Source organism: Podarcis erhardii (genome assembly GCF_964252035.2).
Source record: "Podarcis erhardii genome assembly, chromosome: 16".
Lineage (NCBI taxonomy): Eukaryota > Metazoa > Chordata > Lepidosauria > Squamata > Lacertidae > Podarcis > Podarcis erhardii.
Window position 1 is genome coordinate 35,888,064 of NC_138514.1, and position 16,731 is coordinate 35,904,794.

The 16,731-nt window shown below is 48.6% G+C and overlaps 1 protein-coding gene across 1 annotated transcript in view; it reads right to left on the bottom strand.

Moving 5' to 3' along the window:
• The window catches only part of PIGL (phosphatidylinositol glycan anchor biosynthesis class L), a 51,150-nt gene that overhangs the window by 4,592 nt on the left and 29,827 nt on the right, over positions 1-16,731 (bottom strand). The window contains exons 3-5 of the mRNA XM_081844287.1: positions 12,444-12,534; positions 6,301-6,368; positions 1,437-1,468 (exon numbers count right to left, since the gene is read on the bottom strand). Of these exons, the coding sequence (XP_081700413.1) occupies positions 1,437-1,468; positions 6,301-6,368; positions 12,444-12,534 (191 nt within the window). The remainder of the gene's footprint in view (positions 1-1,436; positions 1,469-6,300; positions 6,369-12,443; positions 12,535-16,731) is intronic.

The following is a 16,731-nucleotide window of genomic DNA, read 5'->3' on the forward strand; positions in this document are numbered from 1 at the left end:
AGCCCTGCAGCCCTCGCTATGTGGCCCTTGGGGCTCTCCTAAGGCCATGCCCCCTTGCCAGCCCTGCTTCGCAACCTCCTTCAGTATTTTCGCCTGACTTTGGAGGGTAAATGTGCCTCCGGCACAAAGGTCAGACTGACATTCCTTGCTCCGCCCATGTTTACATCTGGCCCCGCCCACCACACCATGTGGCCCTCAGAAGGTTTGCTGGGAGGAAATGTGGCTCTCGGGCTGAAAGAGGCTTGTTTCCACTGCTCTAGGATCTCAAATATGGGGTTGGGGACAGGACAGGGACTTCCTGCGCCAGACGTATCTTCTGGGACAGCAGGCGCTGTGTTAATATTTAGGGGAAAACGCCCACTTTGCCGCCTTGCAAGTTAGATTTGGGGAGTGAATGACAGAAGCTGGAATTGCAGAGGGGCGGAATTGATGAGAGAGGGGGAATATTTTTGCGTGCGTCCCTTCTGTTTGTGGAGCGAGCCGGGAAGCCAAAAAGCAAGAGGCGTCTCGGAAAATAGCAAGCGCTCCTTTCTGCAGCTCTCCACGGCTCAGGTGGATTTTGGGATTTGCAGGAAGGCACAAGAGCAGGTGGTTCCCGTGGACAGACGCGCTTTGGGTCGGCTGCCCTCCAGGCCCCGACGTCACTGCTGCCCCCCCCAAGGCCCCCACTTAAGCCCTCCTAATGTGACAGCCTCTCATGGCTGCCAGATCAAATTAAGACCTGCCGGGAACGGCAGCTATATTTGGAATCAGCTTAGCCTAAAGCGGCCAGGCGGGCGTTCCCTGGGCCTTGGGCGATTGTGGGTCAGGGAAGAGGGTGACGTCAATCGGAGGAGTCGTGGGTGGCGGCCGGCTGCCTCGGTGGCAGAGCAGCACTGAGGGGAGCCCATGGTTTGGGAGGGGATGCCGGTGGCAGTCAGGGTTCCCACCTGTCCCCAGCAGCACTTTGCATACAGGCGGCCGAATCTCACCCACCCCGAGCCGGCTCTGCTGTTAGGCGAGGTGGGCCAGGCCCCTTTGGATCGTGCCATTTGGAACGTCACTAAAGGGCAGCAATTTTTTTCAATTATTTCATTAATAATCTATAATTGTATGGATTCTTCTCCTACTCGGCCCTGAAGCTCAGCTTAACCTACCTTGCAGGGTTATTTTGGAGATTAAATGAGGAACGGGGAGAACTGTGTATCTGCCGCCTTGGCAAAAAAAAAAGGGGGGTATAAATCAATCAACCACTCAAAAATATTGCCTAAGCCATCCAACGCTATTATATCCTGCAGCTGTGAGTTCCACAGTTATGTGTCGGGTGCGATGTGTGTTTGTGTGCCCTTCTCTTTGCACCGGACAACTATGCGCAATCTGCTGTCGTACTGGATGGCTTTTAAAAAAACGGTCGGGAAAAATCCCCCAATAATAAATAAATAAGCAATGATAAACACCTTCTGGAAACTTCTTCTCGGAATGCAGGTGCCTGCAAAATACAAACAGAACAGGGGTGAGTAAACACCGCGTGGGGTTGAATCCAGCTGCCTTCAGCAGAATTGCAAAGTCTCACTCCTCAAGCAATGCAGCCCCTCATGAAGGACTAAAACTTTAAAAATCTGTCAGTCACACCGGTTTGTCAACAAATGGTTAATCTGATTGACCTGCATTAATCAAACTGGTGTGTTTTCTTTTAAAAAAATCTGTGGTGGGTTAGGGAGGCTTTTTCCAGCCCGAGGGCCGACTTTTCTTCTGGGAAACCTTCTGAGGGCCACATGACGCTGGTGGGCAGGGCCAGAGGCAAAAGTGGGCATGGCAACCCATGTAAATTTTTGTACAGTAGGTTAGTTTCTATGCACATCGTTCTCTGCGCGCTGTCCAGATGAACGGGAGCCGCGATCAAAGTTCAAGGAAAACGAGCCAGGGGAAATGATCTCGCGTGCAAAGCAGGGCCAGGGATCCTTCTCCTTTTGAACCCCCCCCCCCCCAGCAGTAAAGACTGCTGGGCCAGGCAACGTGCTGCAGGCAAGCCTACCTCACACGGCTGTTGTGAGTACAAAACATGAGGAAAACACACATGCCTAAATGTTTAGGGAAGCTTTTAATGTCTGATGTATCACAGCATTTTAATATTTTGTTGGAAGCCGCCCAGAGTGGCTGGGGAAGCCAAGCCAGATGGGTGGGGTATAAATAATAAATTATTATTATTATTATTATTATTATTATTATTATTATTATGCCTCAAACTCCGTCGAAGAAGGGAGGGATACAAATGGCAGAGAAAGCAGCCCTTCAGCTCTATAATCCAAAGCAGCTTCTTACAGACACAAACACACAGCATTCAATGCGATGAATTTTGGAAGATAAAAGAAAGCCCTTATTCATGCTTAGTTACACTGCGGAACTCCCTCCCACTGGAGCCAGTGATGGCCATCAATCTGGATGGCTTTAATAGAGGATGAGGCAAATTCAGGCAGGAGGAGAGGGTGATGGGTGGCTCCTGGGCTGCGCTCTGCCCTCCACAGTTAGAGGCAGCGATGCTTCTGTGCATCAATGCTGGAAACTGCAGAAGGCGAGAGAGGGCTCCTGTGCTCGGGTCCCGTTTCCTATAGTGCCTTCTGGCTGGCCACTATGAGAATAGGATACTGGAATCCCAGGTGGTCCCCACTTGGCCTCATCCAGCTCTTCCCGTGTTCTTCTGCTCCACGGAAGGCCAGTAGGGGGCAGCAGCGGCAGCAGCGACCTCACAGCTGCTCTTTCCAGCTTGCCTTTTGCAAGTTACACCATTGTCCCTTGCAGCCAAAAAGGGTGGGGTGTGATTAGGCAGGCGGGGGGGGGGTGGAGAGACCCAGAGAGTTACCAAACTCTGGGCAATAATGGAAAGAAATCCTTATTGCCCTGGTTCAAAATGGTGTGTCACCGGCTGTGGAGGGAAGCCACAGGTAGATACAGTGGTGCCTCGCAAGACAAAAAGAATCCGTTCCGCGAGTCTCTTCGTCTTGCGGTTTTTTCGTCTTGCGAAGCAACCCTATTAGCGGCTTAGCGGATTAGCGCTATTAGCGGCTTAGAAAAAGGGAGAAAAAAGCGAAAAAACTCGCAAGACTCGCAAGACGTTTTCGTCTTGCGAAGCAAGCCCATAGGGAAATTCGTCTTGCGAAGCGCCTCGAAAAACGGAAAACCCTTTCGTCTAGCGGGTTTTTCGTCTTGCGAGGCATTTGTCTTGCGGGCCACCACTATAGGGGCTTCTTGTCTTTTCCTTTGCTTAATTGGATAGGAAGACTTGACGTTTTCATCACCAAAAAAGCTTTTGATTTGAGTTTCCACTGAAATGAGGCTTGTATTTTAATCTTGTTTTTAAGTTGTATTTCAATTGTTTTAATTCGGGTGTTAGCTGCCCTGAGGTCTTGGCTGGGGAGGGTGGGGTATAAATTATTAATAATATTTATTATAATATATTATTATTATTATTATTATTATTATTATTATTATTATTATTATTATTATTATTACAACCCACCCTGGGACCTTAGGCTGGAGAGTGGGTGAGAAATCTCTTATAAATGAAACAAACAGCACTTGGGTTGCATAAAAAGTTGTGGCTCTTACGGAAAAGGGTTTTTTTGCAGCGGGTGTGTGTGTGTGTGTGTGTGTGTGTGTGCCAATGCAGCTCCTTGCCCTAGGTACGCCTCTATGGCTCTGTATAAGGCAGCTCCTGAAGTCCCCACGAACTGAGAACCATGAGGTCTAGAATCTTGTTTTATTTCTCAGGATTGGGGCACATTCGTAGAATGACTGCTTTGCATGCAGAAGGTCCCAGGTTCAAAACCTCCCCTCCCCAGTACTGTGGGGTTGGGGACGTCCACTGCATGAAACCCTGGAGAGCTGCTGCCGGTCAGTGTCGACTACACTGGGCTAGACCTGGCAACCTGGCCTATGAGGCAGCACTGTAGGTTCTTGTGGCGGCTAATTCAGAGAGGCTGCCTGGCAGAGGAGCTGCAGGGCAGGATCACAGCTGCTTTCCAGCCAGCGAGTGAGCGGGGCGGGGGGGAATGCAGAGACCCTTCCCCACTGTGATCATGCTGTCCTTTTAAGACTATAGATGGGAATGGACTGAGCTGGGCAGCTTTTGCAGACATAGACGAGAGAGGGGGGCAGGGTGGGGGGAGAGAGAGGGAGATAGTTTCAGTCCTTTTCCACTCTCCCCTATCCCTCGTCCTCGCAGTCCCTGAAAGACAAGAGTGGCGAGGGCTGGAGCCGGGCCAAAGAGGGGAGAGGTTGCAGGCAGCTTAGCTCTGCAGCGTTGCCATTTTGGGAATGTTTGTTTTTAGAGTTTGGACTCGGCTGCGGCTGGTGTGGTGTGTGTGTGTGTGTGTGTGTGTGTGGAAAGTGAAGCTGGGGCAGCATTTCCTGATCCAGGGAATGCTATACGCAGGGAACTTTCACAGACAGACGCACACTCTCCCCTCCCCTCTACTCTCCCTCTGTATATCTTCCTATAGAAATAAGAATGTATGGCGTCGTCACGTATCGCAGCATGCGGAACAATGGCAGGCTGGCCCAGGAAAGCTGGAGCCCCTTCCCAGGGCGTGACGCAACCCTCCCCGCTGCTTTAAAAGTGAGCAGGGCTTTGGGGGTGAGCTGTGGGTTGATAGGTGAGGGAGCTTTTAAAGGGGGGAGATTGGTCAGGGATGGGGGGAAAGGGTTGCTAGGGTTGGCGAGTGGAAGGGTCTCTCTCTCTCTCTCTCACACACACACACAAACCCTCTTTCTCTTTCTCTATACACACATATATACATTTCCTCTCCCTGGGGCTTTCTTCCCCAGCCAGAATTCATCAGAGCTCAGTTCTTGCACCTCTTAGGTGGGCGCCATTGCCATTATAATAGGACAAGGGAAAAATTCAGTGTGAGTTCCGGCACTTCTTTTTCTAGAAAAAGAGCGTTGCCTCTCCTGCTCCTTTCCCAATCCCCCATGGTTAGGCAGAGAAGAAATAATAATAATAATAATTTATTATTTATTATTTATTATTTATACCCCGTCCATCTGGCTGGGTTTCCCCAGCCACTCTGGGCGGCTTCCAACAGAATATTAAAATACAATAACCTATTAAACATTAAAAGCTTCCCTAAACAGGGCTGCCTTCAGATGTCTTCTAAAAGTCTGGTGGTTGTTTTTCTCTTTGACATCTGCTGGAAGGGCGTTCCACAGGGCGGGTGCCACCACCGAGAAGGCCCTCTGCCTGGTTCCCTGTAACGTGGCTTCTCAGCGAGGGAACCGCCAGAAGACCCTCGGAGCTGGACCTCAGTATCCGGGCAGAATGATGGGGGTGGACATCTCTCTTTCTCTCACTCTTTCTATCTAACATTGTGTATGCCATAAAATGCCAACAGTGTCCTTCAGCTCTCTATATTGGACAAACAGGCCAGACCTTACGCCAAAGAATAAACGGACATAAATCCGACATCAGGAATCACAAGACAGAGAAACCAGTAGGAGAACACTTCAATCTCCCAGGACATTCTATACAAGATCTCAAAGTAGCTGTTTTACTACAAAGGAATTTCAGAAATAGACTGGAAAGAGAAGCTGCTGAATTACAACTTATCACCAAACTTAAAATCATGGAGAAACCTGGTCTGAACAAAGACCTTGGATTCTTATCTCATTATACATGACAAAGCCATTTTTCACCTTTTCACCCCTTGCTTTTTCCTGTAAGACCTATTGCAGTCGTTAAGAGTCGTCAACAGGCTCATCACAGCTATCTGCCAATCACCCATTCCCACCACCCTTCTGAGTAATACCCCTCCCCACCTTCTCACTATATAGAAGGGTCTGGAAACTTCTGTTTCAGTGTATCTGAAGAAGTGTGCATGCACACGAAAGCTCATACCAAGAACTGACTTAGTTGGTCTTTAAGGTGCTACTGGAAGGAATTTGTTTTGTTCTTTCTATCTCTATCTATCTATCTATCTATCTATCTATCTATCTATCTATGCAAAGCAGATGTTCTGCCACTGATCTGTGGTTTTCCCCCTAGAAAGCAGGTTTCTAGTCCAGGTGGTAATTAGTAGAGAGGTAATATAAATAGGAAACTGCCTCAAAATGAATCAGATCCCTGGTCCACCTAGCTCACTATTGTGTACCGTGGCTCGCTGTGGCTCTGTGGGGCGTCAAACCAGGAGGGACACAGCTCATGGAATGAACTGGATTACTGTATTGCCAGCAGCTGAGACTGTCCAAGATCTTTGGTAGATGGGAGGGTCTTAAATGTCCCCAAAATGCACCACCCTTGCTTGCCAAATGATAGGAAGACTGTACCTGACAGCGGTGTAAAGGGATTTGTGGTTCAGGTGACCACTCACTCCTCTCGCGTCAAAGGTCACTACCTGTGCGGGGAGGGAAAAGAAAAGGCGAGTAAGGAAGGAAGGATTTATATAGTCCAATACTTTAAAATATATTTATATATTTAAAATTAGAGCATTTTAAACCCACCCTCCAGTCAAAAACGGCTCCCAGAGCAGCTTACATACAGTCAACAGATACAAGACATTCCTTATATACAAGCTTGCAGTCTAAACGACATGGCAGAAGAGGAAAGGGCGATGGGGAGGGTAGAGGAAGAAAAAAGAAGAAGCAAACTCAGGCACCGATTCAGCAGGTGAAAAATTAGTTCCACCAGCTGTTTTGGAAACTGTTCAAGGACTGGAGAGCCACCCTGATAGAGATGGTCTTTGTGGTGGATTGGGTCCAGTTTCCTTTTTCTCCCACTGAGGCAGACAGATAATGAAATAAAGACAGCTGTGATTTGGGCAGGGAGTGTTTGGATGCTATATGCCCTGAAGGATCCGATTTCAGGGTTTCAGGGGATGCTGTTTTGAGGTCTTTGGATCCTGATTCCCATTCAGTTTATTTAAAGATGTGTGTTGGAGGTGAAAGCCCCACAAAATAGCACATACAATAGGATAAAAGAAAGAGCTTCTTCACACAACACGCCGTTAAACTATGGAACTCACTGTCACAGGATATAATGACGGCCAGCAACATGGATGGCTTTAAAAGAGGTTTAGACGAATTCGTGAACTCTATGAGAGGTGGCTAGTAGCCACAATGGCCAGGTTGCCCCTTCACGAGGGCAGCCTTCCTCCAAATACCAGCTCCTGGGAATTGCACGTGAGGAGAGTTGTTCTTGAACTCAGGCCTTCCTTGTGGGTTTCCCCGTGGGGCATCAGGTTGGCCACTGCGAGAACGGGATCCTGGAACAGATCCTGCCAGCCTTTTCTTACATTCTAAGTTCCAACCAGAGCAGGCCCACAGAAAGTAATGGTTTTTATTGACATTTTCTCAAGCGTGTAACAAACAGAACATACATAACACATCTTGACTGTGAACTTAGTCCTGGAGAACTTGTAGACGCATAGGAAAAAGAGAGGAATTGAAGCAACCTGAGGATGCAATATATATATAAAATTTTATTTTTACCCCGCCCTCCCCAGCCAAGACCGGGCTTAGGGTGGCTAACATCAGGTATAAAAACAATTGATTAAAATACAACTGAAAAACGGGATTAAAATACTACTTAAAATGCAGCCTCATTTCAGTGGAAGCCCAGGTCAAAAACTGTTTGGGAGGGGAGAAAACGTCAAATCTTCACCAAGGCCAACTATCCAGACTGGTCCTACGTGGGCCAGAAAAAAGCCAGGGAAGTCCCCAAATAGGGGTTCCATCACAGAAGAAAAAGGAAAGAGGGGAAGGGGATCAAGTTGATTCCAAGCCAAAGGCCAGGCGGAACAACTCTGTCTTACAGGCCCTGTGGAAAGAAATCAGATCTTGCAGGGCCCTGGTCTCATGAGACAGAGCGTTCCCCCAGGCCGGGGCCAGTGTTGAAAAGGCCCTGGCTCTGGTTTAGGCTAATCTGACTTCCTTAGGGCCCAGGATCTGCTATTTATGAACCTTAAGGTCCTCTGTGGGGCATATCAGGAGAGGCGTTCCCGTAGGTACGAGGGTCCTAGGCTGCAAAGGGCTTTAAAATACGTAAAGAGAGAAATCTAGAAGACCAAAAGTGGTGATTGATAGGTTTTAAAGCTAAAGGCCAAAAGTGTTTAGATATTCAACGGACGGCGGAGATCTGGAGGGAAAGAACTGCAAAACAAATTCAGTAACTGAGAAGGTTATGGATTTAGCCCCTCTATGTCGTCTGTTACGTTCTGGAACTTTTCCCGCTACCCTTAAGTTCTTAAAACACAGATGTGGAGAAGGGACAAACTTGAGGAAATTTGTCCTGATGCGTGATGTGTCAAAGGGGGAGGGCCAAGGGTGCTGGACCACTCCTTGGCTGGCAGGGGCAGACACGGCACACTTCACAGAATCACAGAAACGCAGAGTTGGAAGGGACCACGAGGGTCATCAAGTCCAACACCTCGCAGCGCAGGAATATTTTTTTGCCCAGCGCGGGACTCGAACCCAGGACCCTAAGAGGATGCACCTTGCGCCCTGCCGTCTGAGCTATCCCAGCTCCTGCAAAGGAAAGGAAGAAGAAGAAGAGCACCTCCCTCCTTCCTTGCTGGTCCGGTTTGACTCCTTGGGTGACGAGGAGCAGTTTTGCCCTGGCGCAGGCACCGCCCTGCTTGCACAAGAAGAGACATGGCCGCCCAGAGAGTAGGGGAAAGGGCAGAGAGGGAGGATCAAAGGCTTTGCCGCCCGGCCTTCCCTACCGGCTAGGTCTCCACCCTGCTGCCAGGAAGGGCTTCACACAAACACACACACTGCTCTGCAAAGAGGCAGGGGAACAAGCAGAGCACCCCAAGAAAAGCCCAGGAGGAGAGGTGTGGCCGGCTTTTGAGAGGGCCCTTTCCTGCTCTTGCCTGGCACAAACCCAATCTCAGCACAGCCGCCGCCTCAGTGCCTCGCCCCCACGGTCGAAGGTTTTAAAATATATATATATATATTTTGTTGATCTATTTATGCATTTAATTAATGTAACATAATTATTACAAAATATAAGCAAAATATTGCAAATACATAAATATTTCAGATAAGGACACACACACACACACACATATATATAAAGAACAAAAGAGAAAAATAGAGAGAAAAAAGAAGACGGAAAGTTGGAAGAATTTCTTCCAAATTTATTCTACAAATATCTCAATTGTTGAGCTATTTATGACGTTGGTAGCTTGCCCGGCCTTTTCAAACGGGAGGCCAAGGGCGGCAGACGTCAAAACGATGCCATCTGCTATGGCCTCCTCTGGCGATATCGCCACCAAACTCTCAAGAAGAGGTGGGTGGTCTCTGCCAATGCTTGGGCGCCATTTTGATTCAACATGGTGGACCAAACTGAGGATTGGGCATGGCTTCTCCCATTTTCTGGTGGGGTAGGTCCAAACTCACAAATGAAGCGACCCCATTTTTATTTTAAATGTTCAGAATTCCAACGAGCATCGGGGTTTAGATACTGGAAGAAGCCTTGTGGCAGGAGCAAAATGGTCTGCGGGACTCCAGCCTCCAAAAAGCGAGGGAGCAGGCCGAATAAAACAAATTTGGTTGGCTTCCCTCGTGACACAAAACTTGTGGGGGATCCAGTGAAGCCAACAGTTGGGAGATGCAGGGCAGATGAAAGAAAGGACTTGTTTGTGGGGTGCATTGTTCATCTGTGGAACTCTGGTCGGCCCCTGTGAGAACAGGATATTGGACCAGATGGGCCACTGAGCTGACGCAACAGCCGCTTCGTGTGTTCTTACTATTAAGGCCTTCTGAACGGTCTCGCTTGGCGTGAGGCAACTTCCTTTGTCCATCCCAAAACACCCATTAATCTGCTTCTGGCTTGGACTGTGTAAAATCTGACATTTCCTCCGCCTTTGCATTACCTGGTGTTACGCTTGAACAAAGGATGGCTGTACGGTTCCCCAGGCAAGGCTTGGGGCCTCTGAGAGACCTACACTGGCTCCCAGTACGTTTCTGAGCACAATTCAAAGTGTTGGTGCTGACCTGTAGAGCCCTAAATGGCCTCGGCCCAGTATCCCTGAAGGAACGTCTCCACCCCCATCATTCTGCCCAGACACTGAGGTCCAGCTCTGAGGGCCTTCTGGTGGTTCCCTCATTGCGAGAAGCCAAGTTACAGGGAACCAGGCAGAGGGCCTTCTCGGTGGTGGCACCTGCCCTGTGGAATGCCCTCCCTCCAGATGTCAAAGGGAAAAACTACTAGACTTTTAGAAGACATCTGTTTAGGGAAGCTTTTAATGTTTAATAGGTTATTGTATTTTAGTGTTTTGTTGGAAGCCGCCCAGAGTGGCTGGGGAAACCCAGCCAGATGGGTGGGGTATTAATAATAATAATAATAATAATAATAATAATAATAATAATAATCTGTGAGAATGAGTAACTATGACCCCACTGGAGGAGGAGAAAGGCAGACAAGGCAACGCTATGCAGATTCCTCTTCTCATCTCAGAACCTGCTGGGGCTGTAAGATGCTCTCGCTATTAGCAGATGGCGGAGGAATTCAGTCAACAAGAGATTTCCCTGATCTGCGAGACTTATCATGCAAGGGACTCTTAAGGAATCTTCCCCTCCAGCTCACTGCAAGCTATTTCCACCTCAGCTGACCTCACCTCCATCCTCTGTCCTGAGAGGGCTGGATAAGCAGTGTTTGCGCTTGTGAATTCTGCTCAGGTCGGCGCGTGGATCGGGCCGCAGAGTGCACCCACCCGGCTTGTCAGTTTTGCGGCTGAAATTGAGAGCAGTTGCCCACCCTTGTTTTTGGCTGGGGGTTCCTCAGAGGGAAGGGAGCAGCTCCACCCCCTGGAAGCTGCAGAGATACTATGGCACGCACTTCAATACACTTTGGCATCAACTAATGCACTGCAGAAGCTTCCGCACAGTGTGTCAAGCCGGGACTGTGTAGTAATGGTGCCAGCAGAGGTACGGAGGTCTTCCTTTATGTATTTAATGAAATTTACATACTGCTTGATTCTAGGAAAAACTAAGTGATTTACAAAAACATACAGTGGTACCTCGGGTTAAGTACTTAATTCGTTCCGGAGGTCCTTCTTAACCTGAAACTGTTCTTAACCTGAAGCACCACTTTAGCTAATGGGGCCTCCCACTGCCACCGGAGCATGATTTCTGTTCTCATCCTGAAGCAAAGTTCTTAACCCAAGGTAATATTTCTGGGTTAGTGGAGTCTGTAACCTGAAGCGTATGTAACCCGAGGTACCACTGTACTGTAAATTGAAACATGAAAACTCCTGATGATAAAAAAACCAGTTAAAAACAGGTATCTAAAAAACTTCAAAAGACTATTACAATCCACAGTAGCCAAAAGGAAATAAAACACACATTTGGATAGTCAACACACATTTGGATACACATTTGGATAGTCAAAAAATGTTTCAAGGAGACACCAAAAAGTGTGCAGCAAAGACACCTGCCTGAGGTCAATATCAGGGAATGCTGGCTCGACAATCAGAGAGGAGGGAGCTGTGGCCCGTGAGATCTTGCTGGACTCCAACTCCCATCATCCCTGAACTTTGGTGCTGCTGACTCATGGGAGTTAAGAGTCCAGCAACATCTGGAGGGCCACAGGTTCCCCCATCCCTGATCTACAAGGAGGCATCCCTCTGTCTCATGTACACACAAAAATTGTCCAGTAGCACCTTGTTGCTGTTCAGTCATTTAGTCGTTTAGTCGTGTCCGCCTCTTCGTGACCCCCTGGACCAGAGCACGCCAGGCACTCTTGTCTTCCAGTGCCTCCCGCAGTTTGGTCAAACTTATGCTGGTAGCTTCGAAAACACTGTCCAACCATCTTGTCCTCTGTCGTCCCCTTCTCCTTGTGCCCTCTATCTTTCCCAACATCAGGGTCTTTTCCAGGGAGTCTTCTCTTCTCATGAGGTGGCCAAAGTCTTGGAGCCTCAGCTTCACGATCTGTCCTTCCAGTGAGCACTCAGGGCTGTTTTCCTTCAGAATGGAGAGGTTTGAGCTTCTTGCAGTCCATGGGACTCTCAAGAGTCTCCTCCAGCACCAGAATTCAAAAGCATCCATTCTTCGGCAATCAGCCTTCTGTATGGTCCAGCTTTCACTTAGAGACCAACTAAGTTTGTTCTGGGTATAAGCTTTCGTGTGCGTCTGAGTATCTGAAGAAGTGTACATGTACACGGAAGCTTATACCCAGAACAAACTTAGTTGGTCTCTAAGGTGCTACTGGACATTTTTAAAATTTATTTCGTCAGACCAACACGGCTACCTACCTGAATCTCATGTACACAGCAGGACAATACTGGCTCTAAGATTGGGGAGGAGGGACCTGTGGCCCTCCAGATGTTACTGGGCTTCAGCACCCACCATGGTCCTAGACCACTGGCAGGGCTGAGTGCTGGGAGTTTGAACCTGACAACATCTGGAGTGACCTGCAAGTGACAGCCCCCCATCCTCATTCAAAAGGAATACTCAAGGCTACATCTTACCAGGTTGATCTGGTTGGTCTTGACATACTTAAGGATCAGAGCGGAGAGTAGCTGAGTGTCCCACTCTACGGATGGGTGGTCTGGAAGATCCCTACAAAGAATAATAATAAACATAAACATAAACATAAACATAAACATAAACATAAACATAAACATAAACATAAACATAAACATAAACATAAACATAAACATAATAATAATAATATAATAATAATAAAAAACATAATAATTAAGTACATAACCAGAGGTACCACTGTACTACGCATAGTTTAAGACAATCTACAATCGCAGAAGTGAGGCATACCCTCCAACAGTCCTCTGATAAAAACTGGGGTGTGCCTTTCGGGGCCATGCACTCGGGGAAGCCAGCTGACTCACACAAGAGCACAGCACCGCTAGAAGTGCCATCACTGATCAAATCAGAAGCTGGGATGGCTTCTGCAATTCCCGGAATGCCGAGGGAAAATTGGGGCAGTTCTAGGGTATGATTAAGGTGGGTATTAAAAACATACATCTCAGGTGCCAAAGGCCGGGATACAGAGATGTGTCTGCAGCATCCTCCGGAAGCTGTATAATGAAGGTGCCAGACACACCTGTGCGGGGAGGGAGTCTCACAGCTTAGGAGCCACTACCAAGAAGGCCCTATTCCAGGTCGTTGCCACCCCAGATTCTGAGGGCAGAGGAACAACCAAGAGGGCACCCTCTGCTGATCTTAGCACCTGAGAGGGTTGGTAGGGCCAAACAGAGATGCTATACCATGTAAGTGTCCCGGAAAAAACGGGACACCCCATTTTTCATTGTGAGATAACAGCGGCCATTTTAGTTGCCATGATTTTGTGGCACAATTCCCCCCCCAAAAAAGTGGGGGTTTTTTTTGGGGGGGGGGAGAAACTGCAGCGTAAAATCACGTGAGATCACAGCAACCCAAATGACCGCCATGCTCTTGCGATAAAAAGCGGGGAGATGGCGTCTCTGATTTTGGCTTCAAATCGCTGGAGGGTATGAGATGTCTGGCAGGCTGGATTTGGCCCAGAAGCCTGAGGTTCCTCCCCTCTTCTCTAAGGCAGCCCTGGCAGGGCCTCTAATATGCTGCTGGGCAGTTTTTGACTCTATGCAACAGATGAAGGTCACTCAAGTTCAGTGGAAACAGACAGCTGGAGGCGGTGGGCCGAAATCCCTGGGAGCGCGGTGATGTGTTGACAGCGAGCCAGAATTGCCTCAAAGAGCAAGGGCTGCAAAAACTCACCTGAGTGATTTGGGGGAAGGGGCTTAATCACGCCGATAAAGTTATAGCTGGTTAGCCCGCAACATGCCCTTTGGTGAAAACGTAGTCTCCACAGGATCCTATCTTTTCTCAAAACAGGGGGTGGAGAACCACAGGACCGGGGCCTGAATGCGGCCCTCTGAGCCTCTCTATTTGGCCCCCGACTCTCCTCAGAACGCTCCAAACCCCTTCCCCGGCCACAGGGCAGTGATGGCCTTCATGTTGGATGGGTTTAAAAGAGGATTAGATAAATTTGTGGAGGAGGAGGCTATCAATGGCGACTTGTAGCCAAGATGGCTACAGCTGGCTGGTTAGAGCATCGTGTTGAGAATGACAAGGTTGCAGGTTCGGTCTCCGTATGGGACAGCTGCATATACCTGATTTGCAGGGGGTTGGACTAGATGACCCTCAGGGCCCCTTCCTACTCTACAGTCAAACCTTGGTTGTTGAACGTGATCTGTTCTGGAAGAGCGTTCGACTTCTGAAATGTTCAGCAACCGAGGTACAGCTTCTGATTGGTTGCAAGAGCTCCTTGCACCCAAGCGGAAGCTGCGTCGGATGTCCAGGTTCCCCAAAAAAGTTTTTAAAATGGAGCATTTGCGTCTGGGTTTTTGGCACCCGGGAGCCGAAACATTCGAAAACGGAGCCATTCAAGAACCAAGGTTTGACTGTACAGTGGTACCTCGGGTTACAGACGCTTCAGGTTACAGACTCCGCTAACCCAGAAATGGTACCTCAGGTTAAGAACTTTGCTTCAGGATGAGAACAGAAATCGTGCAGCAGTGGCGTAGTGGCAGCGAAAGGCCCCATTAGCTAAAGTGGTACCTCAGGTTAAGAACAGTTTCAGGTTAAGAACGGACCTCCGGAACGAATTAAGTTCTTAACCCGAGGTACCACTGTACTATTCTATGATTCTCTCTCCATTGTTGGAGATGGATAATACAGGGGAAACAGCACAAGTGTTTAGTAAAAGCACACACACACACACACACACACACACACACAATCATGGGCCTGGGCCTGATCCAAGGCATGCTTTGAATGTCCCAGCTGTGCAGCCAGCCTGAACCAGATTTAACTTCTCCGGTCCTCACGAGGGATTCGGCACCGGCTGGGTTAGCTCAGCTGTTTGGGTGCTCAAGGTCACAGGAGCAGGAAAATGAGGGAGCAAAAGGGATGTGATGTTCCCTGAAGCCAGTGGATACGTTCTCCCCCCTTCCGACACACACATCCACTGCCCTGCCCCTGCTTCTCGTCCTCCCCTGAAAGAACTGAGAAGGACCCCTTTCCAAAAACCCAGAGAGCTGCTGCCAGTCAGTGTGGACAATATAGAGCTCGAGGCACTGGTGCACCTTGGTGCAAAGAGCTTTTTCCCTTTGGGGAAAGGATCTGGCTCAGCGGTAGACCACCTGCGTTGCCTGAGGAAGGCCCCAATCCCTGGCAGCATCTCAATCCAACAGGTAGGACTGGGGACTGTCCCCCACCTGGAGAGCTGCTGCCTGTCAGTGTTGACAATACAGAGCCCGATGGAACAGTGGTCTGGCTCGACAGAAGGCAGCTTCCTAAGTTCCTGTTAATTCAGAACCACAGTGGCTGGAATGGCCACTTCCAGCTTTAAGGTTTCCCTATCCTGAAACATCCCTATCCTGGGACAAGGGTGGGTTAAACCACAGAGCCTAGGATTTGCCAATCAGAAGGTCAGCGGTTCGAATCCCCGTGAAAGGTTGAGCTCCCGTTGCTCGGTCCCTGCTCCTGCCAACCTAGCAGTTTGAAAGCACGTCAAAGTACAAGTAGATAAATAGGTACCACTCCGGCAGGAAGGTAAACGGCATTTCTGTGTGCTGCTCTGGTTCGCCAGAAGCAGCTTAGTCATGCTGGCCACATGACCTGGAAGCTGTACGCCTGCTCCCTCGGCCGATAAAGAGAGATGAGTGCCGCAACTCCAGAATCGGCCACGACTGGACCTAATGGTCAGGGGTCCCTTTACCTTTACCCTGAAACAGGCAATTGAGATCTCTTCCAAATATCTTGGGCGAATCTGATTTTGAGAAGCAACAGTGGCGTTATTAATCAATGCCTTTTCAGTGGTGGCTCCTCCTTTGTGGGATCCTGTCCCTGAGGAAGAATGCCTGTCTGCTTTTACATGCTGATCAAAAAATAATCTTTTTGCTGTGATTGTCCTTAAATGGGGTGGGCAGGATGTGTTCCTTTTAAATACAGTTGCACATTGGTTCTCGAACACTTTGTGACTCCAATGTTTTAGATCCTGAATGCCGCAAACCCGAAAGTGAGTGTTGTGGTTTGCGAATGTTTTTTGGGACCCGAACGTCTGACATGGCATCCGCGGCTTCCAATTGAGTGCAGCCAATCAGAAGCCGTGCCTTGGTATTTGAACATTTTTGGAAGTCGAACGGATTCCATTTGAGAACCAAGGTACGACTGTACTGTCTACTGTCAGCTGAGCATTTGAGTCTTTGTTATTTTATTTCTACGAGGTAAGTCTCTTTGTGGCACTTGAGTGCAAGAATACAAAAGAATAGCAACTCCTCTTTTTCGAAGGAGGAACTTTGGAGCAAAACTCAGTTCCAACATCGCCCGAAGCCCTTGGTGCCGGCTTCATTTAAAAGGTCGCAGCACTCTCTCTTCCACTGCAAAGACCACAGTGCTGTCAGAGAGCTTGACACAGAACGAGAGAACAAAGTCTCTGCCCTGAGGGGCCTACAATCTAAAAACAGAAGAGAACGCAGGAAGGGGAAGGAGATGGCTAAAACTAGAATATTAGAATCATAGAATTGTAGAGTTGGAGTCACTGAGTCCGACTCCCTGGAACGCAGGAAGAAACTAAACCAAGAAGTAATAGTAATGTTTAAACAACTCAAATATGCCTGTAAATTAAAAAATGCAAAAACAACAACAACAACCCAGCATCAGGACCCTTCTGCAACACTGAAAAATTCTGTCCCTTGAGCATCTCTTGCAAAGGCAGCCTGCAGCTCAAAACAGAAACCGGTTCCCAATCCCAGG